The 15,787-nt window shown below is 36.5% G+C and overlaps 1 protein-coding gene across 4 annotated transcripts in view; it reads right to left on the bottom strand.

Annotated features, from left to right (window-relative positions):
* Window positions 1-1,737: 1,737 nt before the first annotated feature.
* LOC113240123 (uncharacterized protein CG3556) overlaps window positions 1,738-15,787 on the bottom strand; it is a 231,470-nt gene continuing 217,420 nt past the window's right edge. Inside the window, exons 3-12 of one of the 4 annotated variants that reach the window (XR_003311237.1) lie at window positions 11,682-11,763; window positions 8,611-8,813; window positions 8,123-8,220; window positions 7,234-7,484; window positions 6,764-6,924; window positions 6,301-6,517; window positions 5,820-5,970; window positions 4,708-4,919; window positions 2,287-2,434; window positions 1,738-2,117 (exon numbers count right to left, since the gene is read on the bottom strand). Coding sequence is in view for 3 of the 4 variants with exons in the window: in XM_026477347.1 (XP_026333132.1) it covers window positions 2,373-2,434; window positions 4,708-4,919; window positions 5,820-5,970; window positions 6,301-6,517; window positions 6,764-6,924; window positions 7,234-7,484; window positions 8,123-8,220; window positions 8,611-8,813; window positions 11,682-11,748 (1,422 nt within the window). In the remaining variant the exon portion in view is untranslated. Of the gene's footprint in view, window positions 2,118-2,199; window positions 2,435-4,707; window positions 4,920-5,819; window positions 5,971-6,300; window positions 6,518-6,763; window positions 6,925-7,233; window positions 7,485-8,122; window positions 8,221-8,610; window positions 8,814-11,681; window positions 11,764-15,787 lie in introns of those variants that run through there. The other 3 variants (XM_026477349.1, XM_026477347.1, XM_026477348.1) reach the window with 3 other exon arrangements.

Here is a 15,787-nt window from a genome sequence, read left to right on the forward strand (position 1 = left end):
CACTGTCACGCTTCCGCCGCGCCACTACTAATTTTCATATAATATTTAGAAGCGCAAACTATGCAAATCGTGACTCACGCGCGCCACCTTTGCAGTCACAATAAGTGAATTAAATATTACTGAAGCACAACAAACCCACGGCTGCCGCGCCACAGTCACGCCACTGGAGCGCTTTTATAAGCGTCTAATTTAAAGACACCCTTATAGCCAAGATACAGAATATACGACATAATATCGTGTACTCTGTATCTTAATAAATATAGTAATCGTGTATTTTTTATAACAAATAGCCAACCAGGCCGCCAATGTGCCAAAAACTTAAAAAAGTAGAAGATAATCACAAAAATTACATAGATATTTGTAGTTCTTTTAAAATGAGAAATATGCAAGTTTAAACCACAATAGTAGGATCCTTTTAAATCCGTTTAATTGTAATATTTAGGACGCCTTCAAATTAGACGCTTATAGAAGCGCTGCAGTACTTATTTTTTATACAATATTTAGAAGCACAGATGCAGCGCCTCTATCGTGACACAAGCGCGCCACTTTTGCAATCACAATTAGTGAACTAAAAACTATTGAAGCGCTACAGATGCCCGGCTGTCGCACCACAGTCAGCGCTGCAACAAGCGTCTAATTTAAAGGTGCTCTTAGGTCACTTAGAGACAACACGTTCAACCTCGTCGAGCTCCCACTACCAACTCACTTACAGGTAGACGACTATACCACCATTTGTGTTATTATATCTTCTAAGTTGTTTTAATACACTAAAGTGCGTATTCATCAACTCACGCCTGCTAGTTGCTATTGTGCTGCTGGTAGTACATATTATTGGTTTTTAAGAATTAATAATTCGTACCCTAGATGTTATAAGGCCACAACTGGAAAACACAACTTTTCGAGTGAGAGGTTTAAAGATTCTACGAACATAATTAATCGATAACTTTTTATGCTTAAATAGGAGAGTTATATTATACATAGTTTGTTTCCTGTAGTTCATATTGTTTTCATGTGACAATATCACTTTTTAACGCATGATCACATTTGGCTTTATTATAGCAAGGGCGCGAATTTCAACTTATGCCGATTATTACACAAATACGTAAAAAATACACGATTATCTTAATGACATGGAATTATTTCTGAACTCACAATACGAATATTAGAGCGCCTTCAAATTAGATGCTTGTAGAAGAAAAGACAGCGGTGACGCGGCAACCGCGGCAGTAGCGACTGTGGCGCTTCAGTAATTTTTAGTTCACTTATTGTGACTACAAAAGTGGCACGTGGCACCACAGTGGCGCTACATCTTTTTTTTTATAATACGTGACGTTACAAATAAGTAATGAGCCTGGTAAACCGCAAAGATCAAAGGGACACTGCCACTAAACTCATTAACCTAAGACATATGTTGACAAGTCTCATGTGCCTGTAATTTCACCAGTACACTTCAAAACCAGAACGCAGTAATGCACACATTATTGCTTGGCGGCAGAAATGGGTAAGGTGGTAGTACTTCCCTGGACGAATTCTTTCACAAAGAACTCTACTGCTACTAAACTGCGCCTCTAAATATTATATGAAAATTAGTAATAGCGCGGTTGCAGCGCCAGAGTGGCGCCACTACAGCGCTTTTATAAGCGTCTAATTTGAAGGCGCCCTTAAAGTTTCTGAAGGCAGTAAAGTAAAAACGGTTATACACAAACACGAAACTTTGCTTCAATCATGCAAGTTTATGCCGATAACCTCTTTTTAATTGATACTGTGCTAATTTTTGAGTTCACGATTTTGGTAATTGTTCGTTTTTATGGAACCATCTGTTTTTCCACAAAGATAAATTATTTCGCATAGTCATAGAAATATATCATAAACAACACGATTACAATAATTATGATTCATAAAACTAGCGATTAGATTTTTAACATGAAGAAGCATAATTGTTAATGCTAGTTTCAGCACTTTTTTAAGCGTACATAACTTAAAGGATTAAAAATATTGACTTATACGTAACAAAAAAAAAAATTTACAACTATAAAACAAATAGTAGTATGTACTTATCGATTTTAAAAGTTTTTGTGATTGTGTTACATATTTGAGATGAAACTATTTTTTCGAATCTACAGTCGCGTATATATGGTTTCTCAAATAAAAAAGTTTAAAAAATCAAATATATGTAATTGTGGACCCGAAAAAATAGATTGATTATCTAATTTTTTATTGTCGTTCATACATAGGCCTATGTAAGAACGACAATAAAAAAAAATTTGCATGTATGCTTTTTCGAATTTTGACCCAGGATATTTCTAAGGGTAGAAATTAGAGGCACAGGGAAAGTTTTTCAAAAAGGCAGAAATGGAATTGAAATGAGGGAATTACAATTTCTTGTACCAAAAGAGGTAATGTTCTCCATCTTCCACGAGGAGGTCATCTACACCTGAAAAGGAAACCATATTTTTAAATGAGTTTGTGATCTGGTTCGTATTAGGAAAGTTTCAATACTTTAACTAGCAGTAACATCGGGTTCACTAGAACTTAGAATAATTCTGATAGAAAAGATCGTTTCCTGTATTAGTTGTACCAGAATTCGGACCCGGTACTTGTCACATAATACCAGGTATTCTTTACCGCTACCATCGCGTATATAACCAGAAATAGAGACGAAATAATGGCCATCCATCCCCGGCATCTCATCATACAAATGGGCCTTATATCACTTTTAAATATCAACTCTCGTATGCGCTAGAATCACAAATTAGAAAGCTGAAATAGTACAACTCCAACAACTGACCTGTGTGTACGTCTCCGTATATTCCAAAAATATTCTGTATTTATTGTAATGAAAATAATATTTCTACTAATGGGGGACTGTTCCATTCGGTAGTGTGGGAACAACAGCTAAATAAATAGCAGCTAAATAAAAAGATATGTGTAATTTATCAATTTTCGTCCATTATAGTAAAGCTCACCCGTCAATTGTTTCGAATTCGATCTGGCTAATTGGAGTGCAGTTGTCGCCGTAATGATTTGTTATAATAATTTTCAAACGAATTAAATGACATTTCGTCTCTATTTCTGGTTATATACTCGATGACCGCTACCCATCATGAACGTCACCGTTTAGTATTGTTATGGTTTAGTTTAGAGGTTGGGGCGGTATTGTTTTCTTCTTCCATTCTATCGCAAATCATATCGTTAATATCGATGGGTCCTTTGTATAAGGGCTAAAGCACTAAATCACAATTTTAGAGGAGAAGCTTCCAAACTTTCAATCTAGTATATTTTTAAGATGTCCTTGTATTTCGAGGTTTCCTTGAATATGTTTGATTTTGTAGTCTAGACTTTATAGTCTACAAGGTAGCGTCAAAATACTGGTTTCAATAATGAAATGAAGCAGCTCCCACAAAAAGTATAAATTATCAAATTTTTAGTTTGGCCCTTAGGACTTAGGACCCATCGGGTATATCTACAAATATACAGATACATTTCAGTTATCCCTTTTTTAACTTACAGATAAAAAAAATAAACGTGAAAGAGCAGGGCTTCTAACACAAGTAAACTTTATTTACAACCTAACTATAGTCCTAACATCGGATATTGTAAACATGTTGTCTACTAAATATTTTTTTTTTATATATCATTTACTCCCTTCGTATAGACATGTTATAATAATTATAATACACCCACCGGCACATTTAGCGAAACTCAAAAATATTGCAGTGTTCTTTTCAAAAGACTGACCTTTTATTTTAGGTCCAATTTGAAAATGAAAAAAAAAAAATTGGTTATTGTCATTTTTTCATTAATTTGTTTTAATTTCCTATTAATAATAGGTTTGTCGAACGGTTAAAGGTCGATTTTGCATTCCTGTTTTCGTAAACATTTGTTGAAAAATAATTTTTAAAAGAATTTATTGTAATTAGTCATTATACCCATCAACTACTCACTAGATTTTCTTCAAAGTCGCGGCCGCGGACTTTGAAAAGAAAAACTAGCCGCTACAATTACGGTCACTCGCGGTTAGTCGCTTAGTGAAGAATGGCAATTACAATTTTTGAATTTTAACCAAAAAATGCATTTTCATCAATTTCAATAAAAACTCCAAGATAATGCAGTCTTTTGAAAAGATACGTCGGAAAATTGATTTTCTATTTTAAGTCTAAAATAAAAAAAAAATCACTGTCCGTTATTATTTTAATTAAGTTGTTTTAATTTCCTATTAATAATAGGTTTGTCACCATTCCGGTGTGAGGTACATTTTACGTTCTTGTTGTACATTTCGTAAACCTAATTTGAAATTAATTTTTATTTAATCAACTTTGATTTAATCAATATCATAAAAAAAAATGCATTTCGTTTAATTCCAATTTTATTAAAGTTTGAATAATGATTCGATGTTAATGTAATTGCTACTTCATGACTAATTTTTATTGATTCAAATATTAACGTTGTTTTTTGTGTTCTTATTTTTTTCCCGCTAAATATGCATTTGCAATGTACGTGTTTTGATAGCAATATTTATAATATTTCATCCGATCCACACACTCGTTTTCAATATCCCCGACTAATGCGATTTTCATTTTCCTTACCACGTCAGTATCATACTTCGCAACTTTTTCGTAACTTCGAAACTTTTCGTCTTTTCCGTCAATACAATAAGCATTTATCTATTCATGAGGCTGCCGACTATCCAATAAAAAACTAACTTACCAACAGGAGCAACAAGCTGGTTACCCGGTGGGCTCACGGGGTCAGGGATCTCTGGCAAACGATACAGCAGCCAATAATGATAGCCCATGGGTTCCTCCTTATGCCCAGCCAGGGTGTGGACGTAATGCCCGTTGGGCCATTCGCTGGCTTCGAACTTGAACTTCGGGTCTTGGTCTGCCGCCATTTGCATTACGTGGTAGAATGATACGTTTCTGTAAACACAACAAAAAATCAGTTACAAAATTGTAGATATTAAGTGAAGTGGTGTTTCTTTTGGTATGTTCCGCTCCTCAGTGTGACCCCCTCTAACAGCAGCGACGAGGGAGGGATCCGGACCCTATATATCTTCCAATAATAGTATAACCTAAACATTATTTTGCAATTTCGGAGTTATAATGAACCTTGACAAAAAGCATAGGTTCATATTAAAATTATAGCCTCGATAAAGTAATGTAATTGTATTTCGGAGCACAATAAATGCACCTGCACTATTGCGCATTTTAAACTTATGAGTTTATCATGTGAAAGATCTTCATAGATACGTTAGAGGTAATTGAAAACTGAAATGAGGTTAGGGAGCCTACTATTAGATCACTACTACTGGAAATGTCTAGTACCTCCTCCGTCTAGAAGAGACATTTTGCACAAAATATACGCGCCTGACTACATAACTATCTGGTAGTTAATTAGAGAATTTCATGTGCTGAAGGGACTAGGATAACTAACTCCGAAGGTACTACCCAGATCAGTCAGTCCTAATAGAACTGATTCAGTCAACTCTGGGACATTCTCAACGCGGAGTGCTAATGCTCAATACGGCTCGAAGGACCAATGTTTAAGTTGCACATACCTGGTGATATGATTTTTTGATACAAACGCTGTTCCTTGTTTTTGACAAATTGTCAAAAAATATATCCTTATGTTAACTAAAAATTTCATTCAATTATCAATCCCTGGGATACAATGGTTCATATTTACCATGTATTTACAGACGTGTGATTTGGAGTGAATAAAATTTAAGACAATGTACTTTCAAAGGGAGATCTAAATCAATCATCAAAAAGGATCCCTTAGATAAAAGCTTGATATAACAAAAATTAAAGATATCCTACCTCGGAGCAACCATGTACAGGGTGTAGTTCTCAGTCACGTTGGTGCCCAACCACAAGGTGTACGTGAAAGATACGTTGCGGGCGTCAGAATCGTTGCTGGTATGGCCAGATTGGTAAGCCAGTTTCAGGCTGCCATCACCACCGTTGCTGTCTGAAAGTTCATCAAGCATATTATTGAGAATCGAATGAAAGATCTGTTAAAAAAACCCTTAGACAAAGGTAACACCTTAGACTTTGGATAATAATGTCTATAAACTAACCTGGCTTGATAGGCCTAAGAAAAAATGTAGTTCTAAACTAATAAAGATAGGATATGGCAGAATTTTCACATTAAATTTGTCATTAAGCAATGGGAATGATAGCACAGAATCCACACGACGTTTATTAAAATTCCGAGACATGACGAATGAACTCGTACAAAATGAATTTGTTTCCTTCGTGACATATGTATCAACAAAGTAGGTATGTATTACATGTTTACCTAAAGGTTCATGACGACTCTCCAACAATTTATCGCTGCAATGTGGAGGACGTACTGCTGCCAAAGATGCCGGTGTCAGAGCTGCAACCGCTGCAGCGGTCTTTGCTACGTCTCCCCACCCACCGTCGGGATTCTGACGTTCAAGGAGCCATTTGCGAGCTGCTGGAAGACTCCAGTGCTGGTGTGCACCTGGACCACTGTCTGAATCTTCGAGAGCCTGGAATTGTAATGTTTTTCAAGAAAATCAAAATATTGTTGGACACATATTTGTCTTTGAAGTAATAGTTTTAGAGCTGTCTAACACTTGCGAGTACTCGCAAAACTTTTTGATTTGAATGGAGTCAACCTGCAATGGTGGTAGATGGTCGAAGGCATCGTTAAGGAGTCGATGCCGGGACAGATCGGCGAAATCTTCTTATAAATAGATAAATTTAAGTTAAGACCTAATAGTTATTAGTCATACCTGAATAGCTAAAGCAGTAGTGGTAAGACTTCCAAAGCTGCCATCAGGGTGTTGCTGACGAGCAAGGCCGGCCATTGGTCGTCGAACGAAATGGAGCAGACTGCGATGGCGGTGGTCTTGAACTACGCAGCGCAAAGCGAGAATGACCATGGAGATCGTATCTGCAAACCAGTATAATACTTGTTTTGTGACCAAGGCGGATTTATTACGAAGATTGTGAAGCTATAAAAGCCTTTTTATTCTACTTAACCAACGCGACATGAATAATAAAAGCGGGGCGTAAAAATAAAGTAATCAATCTTGGTTTCATTTCGGTCTTATTGAATCAGATCCATCTTTTTCACAATACGAAATTGACAACACAAATAAACACCTTATGGCCCCATTTTCGTTGTTACGATTTAAGAGAAGCTTTTTTCGACCAGTAAAGGTACCGGTATTGGTTGTGTGATCCCAAAAATTTAACTTACCAAGACTATGGTCAGCAGCAGCATTAGCAATGTCCAACAAACGTCTTATATGGCGACGTCTAACATGGGCGGCCGAAGAACACGCAGCAAGGGTAGCATATGCAAACTCAAGGTCATGTGGAGGCTCTCGGTGGAGTAATGCAGCCACCAGGTCTCGGCCATGGAAGGAGCGAGGATCCTTGCAGAGAGCGCCGAGAGCAAGAGTGTAGGCAGCTAGGCGGCCCAGCGGTGGTGGAGATTCGTGGTGCCTTCAATAGAGATTAATTTTATATGTAGCAAACTAATGTGAGACTAGAACCTAGCAAGTACGGGCTAGAAAGAGTACCGAGTAAGCAATGCACACATCTCCCAAAATTCAACCCCTGATGGTTCCTAGGGCTGTGGTGAGGTGGAGAATTTGATGGTTAGCGTGGAATTTCCGTGATTTGTAGACGCGAATAGATACATTAAGTTATCAGGCCGAAGTGACAAGAACGCTGTCTCGAAAATATAAGATACATGATTTGGTTACCGGCATGAGCTTAAACTAAAAATTGTTCGTTTGTTGACTATGACAAACTAAGACATAGAATAAAAATAGCACATGCTTTATCGGTGAAAGAAGATGTGGTGAGAAATGGAAATGAAACGTAGGAAAAAAAATTACAAAAAACTCTTCGTAGAAATGTCAGTTCTCTGCTTGTAGTAAGCTAGCGTCTATAAAATACTCCGTCATACCTCAGCAACTGGGGTGTACGACCATAAGGTTATTATACTTGTAATAAGTATTATACCAGTCCTATTTTTTCACACTAATATGGCATGATCAATTGCAGAACTTCACTTTTGTAGAAAACTCTAGGATTAGGAAAGCAGGACGTGGACATACCATCTTTAGAGTAGCACTTACTTGGACATCATGAGCAGGATTTCGATTTCCATCTGCTTCGCTGACAGCTGCATCTCCAGGGCTTGTTGCTCGATCTCTTTGCCAGTGTTATTTGCCAGCTGTGACATTGACAATCGGTTATTATTGTTACAATAGGTACAGTAGGTAACTAACAACAGAAACAGGATATTTCCCTAGAAATGAAGAGCAGAGAGTCGGATTAAGGGATAGATAATTTTTTTTTTATAATTGAAGTAGGTTTATGTTCGCACTTGAATCGCTTGTTCATTACCCAGCATATTAAAAAGCTTGATTCTCCAAGAAAAGGGAAGAGTAGTTACCGATTGTAATTTAATGCTGCAGTAGTAGTATACAGAAATCTGTTGCTTTTCATCATCTGAATTTATCCCTTAGCTTAGCTTTTCTATGAAATAAACAAGAGCATAGACTGGTGATCCATTTGGGATTCCTCAAAAATTGTATACCTGAATAAGAAAACGTCCACCCACCTGTAAAGTCAACATGACGTGATGAGTATCGTTTCCCCATCCCCAATCCGCATCGCGATGCTGCAGCAAGTACTGCAGCGCCTTCTGTATTGCTTGACCCTCATTCAGGGTTTCTGTCTCCCAAGCAATGGTAGTGGAAGGCTGGTTGGTGCTGGTGGGGGATGATTTGGTTGTTGTTACAACCGTTGGTGTATCGGTTTCTTCTGAAAATGGTTAAGTGGTACGTAAGTTTTCAATTGACTTCATTCAGTAGATACTTTATAAGTTTCCATTTTATTATCTTCGGATATTTTAGGTGTTCGGATGATTATAATTCATTATTCATATGATTGTGAAAACACAGGTTGTACAGAATAAAATAATATATAATATATATAATGGCCATTTTTCCTAGAAGGGTTAAGATCTCTGATTTCGGTGGTCGAATTTGTTTTCTTAACTTCAGGAAAAACATTGAGCGAGAAGGAAAAAGAAGTCAAACTTACATCAGCTACCGTTAATTGGGCAACTAGGTTCTTAACAGTTAATGACATATTTGATGAAATCAGAATAATTTAATAAAACGCATAATTTTCGCATAAAATTTTATGAAAAAGGCAAAAAAACATTCAATAATCTACAAAAACATTTACTAATATGACTAACTATCAAATCAAGCTTTAAGAACTAAAATTAATTTATAAATCGAAGAACAGAACAACGCAAACAAATTTCACCTTATGATATACTACTAATGAAAATCAGTTTTCAGTTTGGTTGTTCAACCTTTTTTCTATCACAAAAAGTATTTCCGTATCACTTATGAAAAAAAAATTTAGTACGCCATCTGCAGCTACAAAAGGAATCAGTTTTTTTGGAACTTGCGCGATTAATATCTTTCATTACTTTTTATACATGACGAGGTAATTAATGCATGTAACTTCAAAATCTTTCCTTCCGCTTTTTCTTCGCATACCTCTGTCTAATGTTTCTTTTAAACCTTTCATTATATCGCTTGTTATTTTTGCTTTACTAGTTCGTCCCTGCATCTTCTTGATTTCCAATTTTTCTATTCTGTTTTGATTTTCTTTATTCATTTTCACCGGGAAGCAAGTACTAATATAAAATTGTGAAAATGAATAATATTTACTAAACATTTATACGAAAAAACGTATAAAATTCTTCCTTTTCAGAGAAAATATGGCTTTGATGTCAGGTTTTTCCTACTTCGGCGGAAGCTTTTCTGAATTCGGCGGCATAAATTCCACCGAAACCAAGGCCACGGGATTCAGAAAATATATATATTATTGATATTTCTCGTAAACGACATAACTTTTAAAACCAATAAATTATTTTTACACTCTTTTTGTTACAACACATGTTATAAAAAATATTATATGTATACATTTGCTTTTTGAAATATCGTATACATCGAATTCAGGAATCAACCTGGATCAAATCCACCGAATTAGATATTTACATGCTAGAAGTCCTAAAATCGGCAACAAATCATCCACCTGTTCTCTCCAGCCGTAGGGGCGTAATGGACGAATAATATGAACGAATTGCGAAGCTTCTAAAATGATTCACCGGTGATGTGTAGCGTGATTAGTAACGACCACCGAATTCCAGAGTAAACTTGAGGCACGTAGCAATCTTGGTATTGTGATAAAACTATTGTCTAGTTTATTGTGAAATTCAGATTATTATTAGCATCTAATTTATTATATGAGAACTAAAGTGTATGCAAGTAATATTGATATACGGTTTCAATTTTGAGAAAAAATTACACTTTGTGTTGCATTGTGCATTCGGGACGCGCCACCGTTGTCAGGTTTTAAGCATTTCGGATTTTTTTTCCATTAGGTCCGAAAGGTTTATTGGGTGGATTTTGTACTCTCCAGTTTGCTTTCGACCTATATTATACACTCTATTTTTTTTAGATGTTTGTTTTGATAAATAAATGGAGTTACTAACGAGATGGAACATGTTTTTTCATATATTATATCAGAAGGGCTAGTACAACAGGGCATGACTTGTGTGAGAGCAACATAGATGCGCACTCTATCGTTACGTATCGTGCTAACTCTACTGATGGGTGCGCATAGACTTAATGAGTTAGTTTAAACACGGTAATATTTATTTGGATCAATTTTTAATATAATTCATAAGATATTTATTACCCTGAGAAGAATATTGGGTGAAATGTTTGGAATAACATTGGTTGTGTCAATTTAAAAAATTTTTAAAGCACGAAAAGGTCTGAAAAAATTGTAATATTAATTTAACAGTGTAATTCAAGCAAGATTTGATCATTTGCAAAAAAAAATATTTTTTTGTTTTTTTGTGTCCGTAGTAGTTTGTGTGAATAAAATGACTGGTTTGGAGCGTTTGTTCAATGTCTGAGTTAGGGCAAGACAACTAAACGTACTAGATGGCTTAAATGGACTAGAAGGCCGACCTAGTTTAGTCGACCGATTGAACTAGATAGGATCGCTCCCTTTAAAGACCAATCAGGCACAAGTCTACTAGGCGATAAAAATAGGTAAGCTGGCAGTATTTCCACTGGCGGATTTGCTCTAAGGCCCACTAGGCCCGGGCCTAGGGCGGCCAGATTTTAGAAAAAAAATTCGCTGATAATAGCAAGCAATAACTCAAAGTATCTAAATATTCTAAAGGCTCACGCACATTATGGCAAGCCGCACTGCACCGCATCGTAGAACAATAATCTTCCTAAATCACTTTCGTACATTTTATGTATAAAATATAGACAAGTTACATATCTATAATGTAATGTATAATCACTACATCAGTACGTCTGTCTGTCTGTCTGTCTGATTGCGATAAACTGAAAATCTACTGAACGGATGTTGGTATTGACTACATGGCCTGGGGCTTATGCCTACTTCTCTGGTCGAACTCTTTTACAAGGAGCTGTAAAAACTCTCAATCTTCTCAGGGCAATGTATCTTATAAACGAGTTTAAATAAAAGTAAAAAGTGATTAAATAATCTTGCTAATATTAATTTCTGTAACTATAACGTCCTCCTCATCCGACATCAAGTATCCGACAACATGATAAAATATCTTACCAGTTTGTGCGTAAGCCGTTGTTACAAGTAGCAATAGAGCTAGTGTTGGTAAGTAGAATCCGGCCATCTTGACGTAGGGTATCTGAAACAATCATAGAAAAGTAAGTTAGCCAATCGTTGTAGTTTTATATGACTAGCTTGTCAATTACAGTTTAGTAGACATATGAATTACAACTATATTTTCGGATCTAGATATATTTGTCTTTTCAAACAATTCAATGTTTCGGGTCATTTACAGATCCCTTGGTCGCGGCTGACAGTCAAAGTGCGGAAAAAAGTTTAATTACAAAAGTATGCAACACAAACGAAAGCCTGAGAATATGATATAATAGGGGTTAAAGTATGAAATTGCCGATTTGTACTGAAAATCTAAATTGTTTATTTTTTAAATTTTTAATAAATTTATTTAATCAAAATAGTTGCCATTATTATCTATACATTGCTGCCATCTAATGGGAAGGTTATTAATGCCTTTGCGATAGAACTCCGACGATCTAGACTGCACAAACTGTGTGAAAGCATTTTGTACTGCCTCCTGGGAAGAAAACTTCTTGTCACGTAGATAATTGTCCAAATCACGAAAAAAATGGTAGTCCGTTGGAGCAAGGTCTGGTGAATACGGAGGATGACGAATGGTTTCTAACTGCAGTTCCTGAAGGGTCAAAATGGTTTCTCGTGCTGTGTGAGGTCTCGCGTTGTCGTGGAGCAATAATGGTGAAGATCGATTCATGAGTCGGGGCTGTTTTACTGCTAGTTTTGTCAACATGGTTCGGAGTTCGGCACAATAGACATCTGCCGTTATTGCTTGACCAGATCGGAGAAACCATTGTGAATAACACCATGCTGAGACCACCAAACAGTTACCATTACCTTTTTATTGGTAAGTTTTGCTTTAGGACACTGTTGTGGCATTTGACCTGGGGTCAGCCATTGCATTTTTCTTTTCCGGTTATCATAAAGAATCCACTTTTCATCACATGTTACAATTCGATCCAATATTCCTTCATTTCTGTACCGGTTCAACAAGGCAACACAAGTTTCAACACGCGTTTCTTTCTGCAGATCAGTCAAATCATGAGGCACCCATTTTTCGTATTTTTTTATTTTATTGATTTGACGCAAGTGAGTCAATATTGTGGGTAAGGTAACGTTAAACCATGCCGCTAATTCCTGGGTAGTTTGACTAGGATCGGCTTCCACTATCTCTCTTAATTCATCGTTATTCACCTGTGTGGGCGGTCTTCCTCGTGGCTCGTTCTTTAAGTCGAAATTTCCATCACGAAAGCGTTTAAACCAAAATCGCACGGTGCGTTCATTAGTAGACCCCTCTCCAAACGCAGCATTGATATTGCGGGCTGTTTCTGCCGCGTTAGTTCCGCGTCGGAACTCGTATTCAAAAATCACTCGAATTTTCGCAGTATCCATCTTTCTTGTCTAAATTGAATAACAAAAACAATTGAAAGTCGATATTCAAATGTTTCAAATTAAAAAAAAAAAAATCACAGAAACCATTTGAAAAAAGTTTCATTCGAAAACCTCAAACCATGAAGATTCTATGAAAATTCAAAGAACCTATTGCAATAAAACGGCAATTTCATACTTTAACCCCTAATATATAAGATTATCAGTAGCCTTGATCTTGAAACTGACGTCAGAGTCGAGATTTTGTTCCTTTATTTTTGAACTGTATTATAGTTTCAAAGGACACTAGTTTCAAAACTTATAATTATCGCTGTTGCCCAAACCATATCCCGGAATTATTTACACTACGTGGCTTACTTGATATTTGGGTAAATAAATATACCACATTTAGTAGCAGAGCTTCTTGTAAAACAGTTCGCCCGGGGAAATATGGCAGTACTCGACTAATTTCATAATCTTTAAATCTCTCTCCTGAACATTCTCATTTCGCAAATTTCTTTTATAAGTGATGGAACGAACAAGTCGTGTGGCTGGTGGTAAGCGACACGCCTGTACCTAACAATTGCAGTGCCACTCAGGGGGTCTACTCCCGATCTCCGTCCGACATCCGTCCGAAACAAATAAGTAAAGTGCTATATTCGTAATGAGCACCCCCAAATACTTCGAAAACGATACCCAACTTGCCATTATTCGAAAAATCGTGCCCGCCATCTTGGATTTAGAAGTGAGTGCCATATTCGTATTGAGCATCCTCAAATACCTCGAAAAGAATACCCAATTGCATTTTTTTGAAAAATCGTGTCTGCCATCTTGGATTTACAAATAAATGCTATATTCGTAATGAGCACCCCCAAATATCTCGAAAACGATACCCAACTTGCCATTATTTGACAAATCGTGCCCGCCATCTTGCATTTAGAAAAGTCGTGTGAGCCATCATGTATTCAGATATAAATGCCATTCCCATAAGGATTACCAAAAATAAACTTTTGAAAATTCTTGGCAACCATCTTGGATTTAGAAATTAATGCCATATTCTCAATAAGCACTCCCAAACAACTCGAAAACGTCTATAATTCTCGTTGTCGATCGGCAGTGTCGGTTATACGTTGTCTATTATAATAATACGTTCTAGTATTCTTTTTAATTTTTTTTTCAGTTTTAACAAAATAAGTGAAACGAAAACGAAAACGTTTCTTCGTCAGAATCCATCGTGTAACTGAGTCGAAAGATAAAACATCACTAAAAATTTGGTTGCACTTCAGCCGCGCTGCAACCGCGCGACGTTGCAGCAGCGCTGCAGCAGTGCTACAGCCGCGCGCCGGCCGCGCGATTGTCACTGTTCATACAATTTCTAGAAGCGCTGCAACCGCGCGGCGGCCGCGCGACCGTCGCGCTGCTGCAGCGCGTCTGGAATTGTATGAAAAGTGATAGTCGCGCGGCTGCAGCGCTGCTGCAGCGCGGTTAACAGCGGCTAATTTAAAGACTCTGCTTCTAGTCCTGTCTGATCGAAGGAATTTTTCTTTGTGTTCGATATTTGTATTCATAATCGGGACTAGCTGCGACGAAGAAGGTTCTAAAATTTCTCACTATAAGACAGAATGCCGAAAGATCCAGTGCACAGGTCTTTAACAAAAAACACATAGGATAATATCGAGTTCTTAGGTTTTCGCGATTGTTACCCATAGGAAATGAAACTATTTTTCCGAATTGGAATCGCGTATTGAAATCCGGGAAAATAGTTACATTTCACATAGGATAATTTCGACAACTCGATAACTTGACCCGTAGCTCAGTTGGTACGAGCAATATTACGATGCTGTATGGTCGTGGACTCAAATCCCATCGAGTCGAAAAAGATTTTCTATGTGTTCGATCTTTGTATTAATAATTATAACAAACTAGTGGAGTAAATTCACAAAAAATAAATAAATATCATAATATTCATTAAAATCAATGTTACAGATAATAGATTTCTGATTTCATTCTATTATTATTTTATTATAGTGGTAACATTGAAACGTATTCGGCAAATGTTGCCAAGGCTTATATTAACATTTCCGATGCCCTAAATAAAAGCCAGCACGATTAAATCAACATCATATCAAAGCCTATCGATTGGTTGCCAATGAAAGGAACGAAATAACATTATAAACGAGCTTTGGTTTCGGGCCTCACAGGCATATCGCTTTGTCATCTTGAAGGGTGGCTACGTTTTCCATTTAATTTTTTAATAATGGGAGAAAAAAAATCCCTTAATTTATGTAACAGCGCCCATTTCGTAACTAGTAGAACCTTTGTTATAAATACAGAAGATATTTCGACAAATAAAGTTATTGATCTTAGAATACATTTACGGACGTTTCAAATCTCCTTTGAACAATTAATATGCATACAATCCCCAATTATAACAGTGAAAAGAAACAAAAGAAACTGTTGGCATAAATTAAAACTTCCCCCAGTAGTATATACAGATCTGGTCCACACTCAATGGCAATTCAATAGAGATGTTTCGTTGTTGGTACTAAAATAAATGGAAAATTTAATCAGGCTATCAGTGGGATTTTTGTAAAGTATTTTTTGACCTGCAATTTCTAAACAATCGTTAAGGATTTTTAATACCGTGTAACGTAAAATGGAACGGAATTCCATGGAACGAAACAGATTTTATGTAATTGTTTGAC

The sequence above is a fragment of the Hyposmocoma kahamanoa genome, unplaced genomic scaffold (genome assembly GCF_003589595.1).
Source record: "Hyposmocoma kahamanoa isolate Upper Pololo Valley unplaced genomic scaffold, ASM358959v1 120, whole genome shotgun sequence".
NCBI classification, from domain to species: Eukaryota; Metazoa; Arthropoda; class Insecta; order Lepidoptera; family Cosmopterigidae; genus Hyposmocoma; species Hyposmocoma kahamanoa.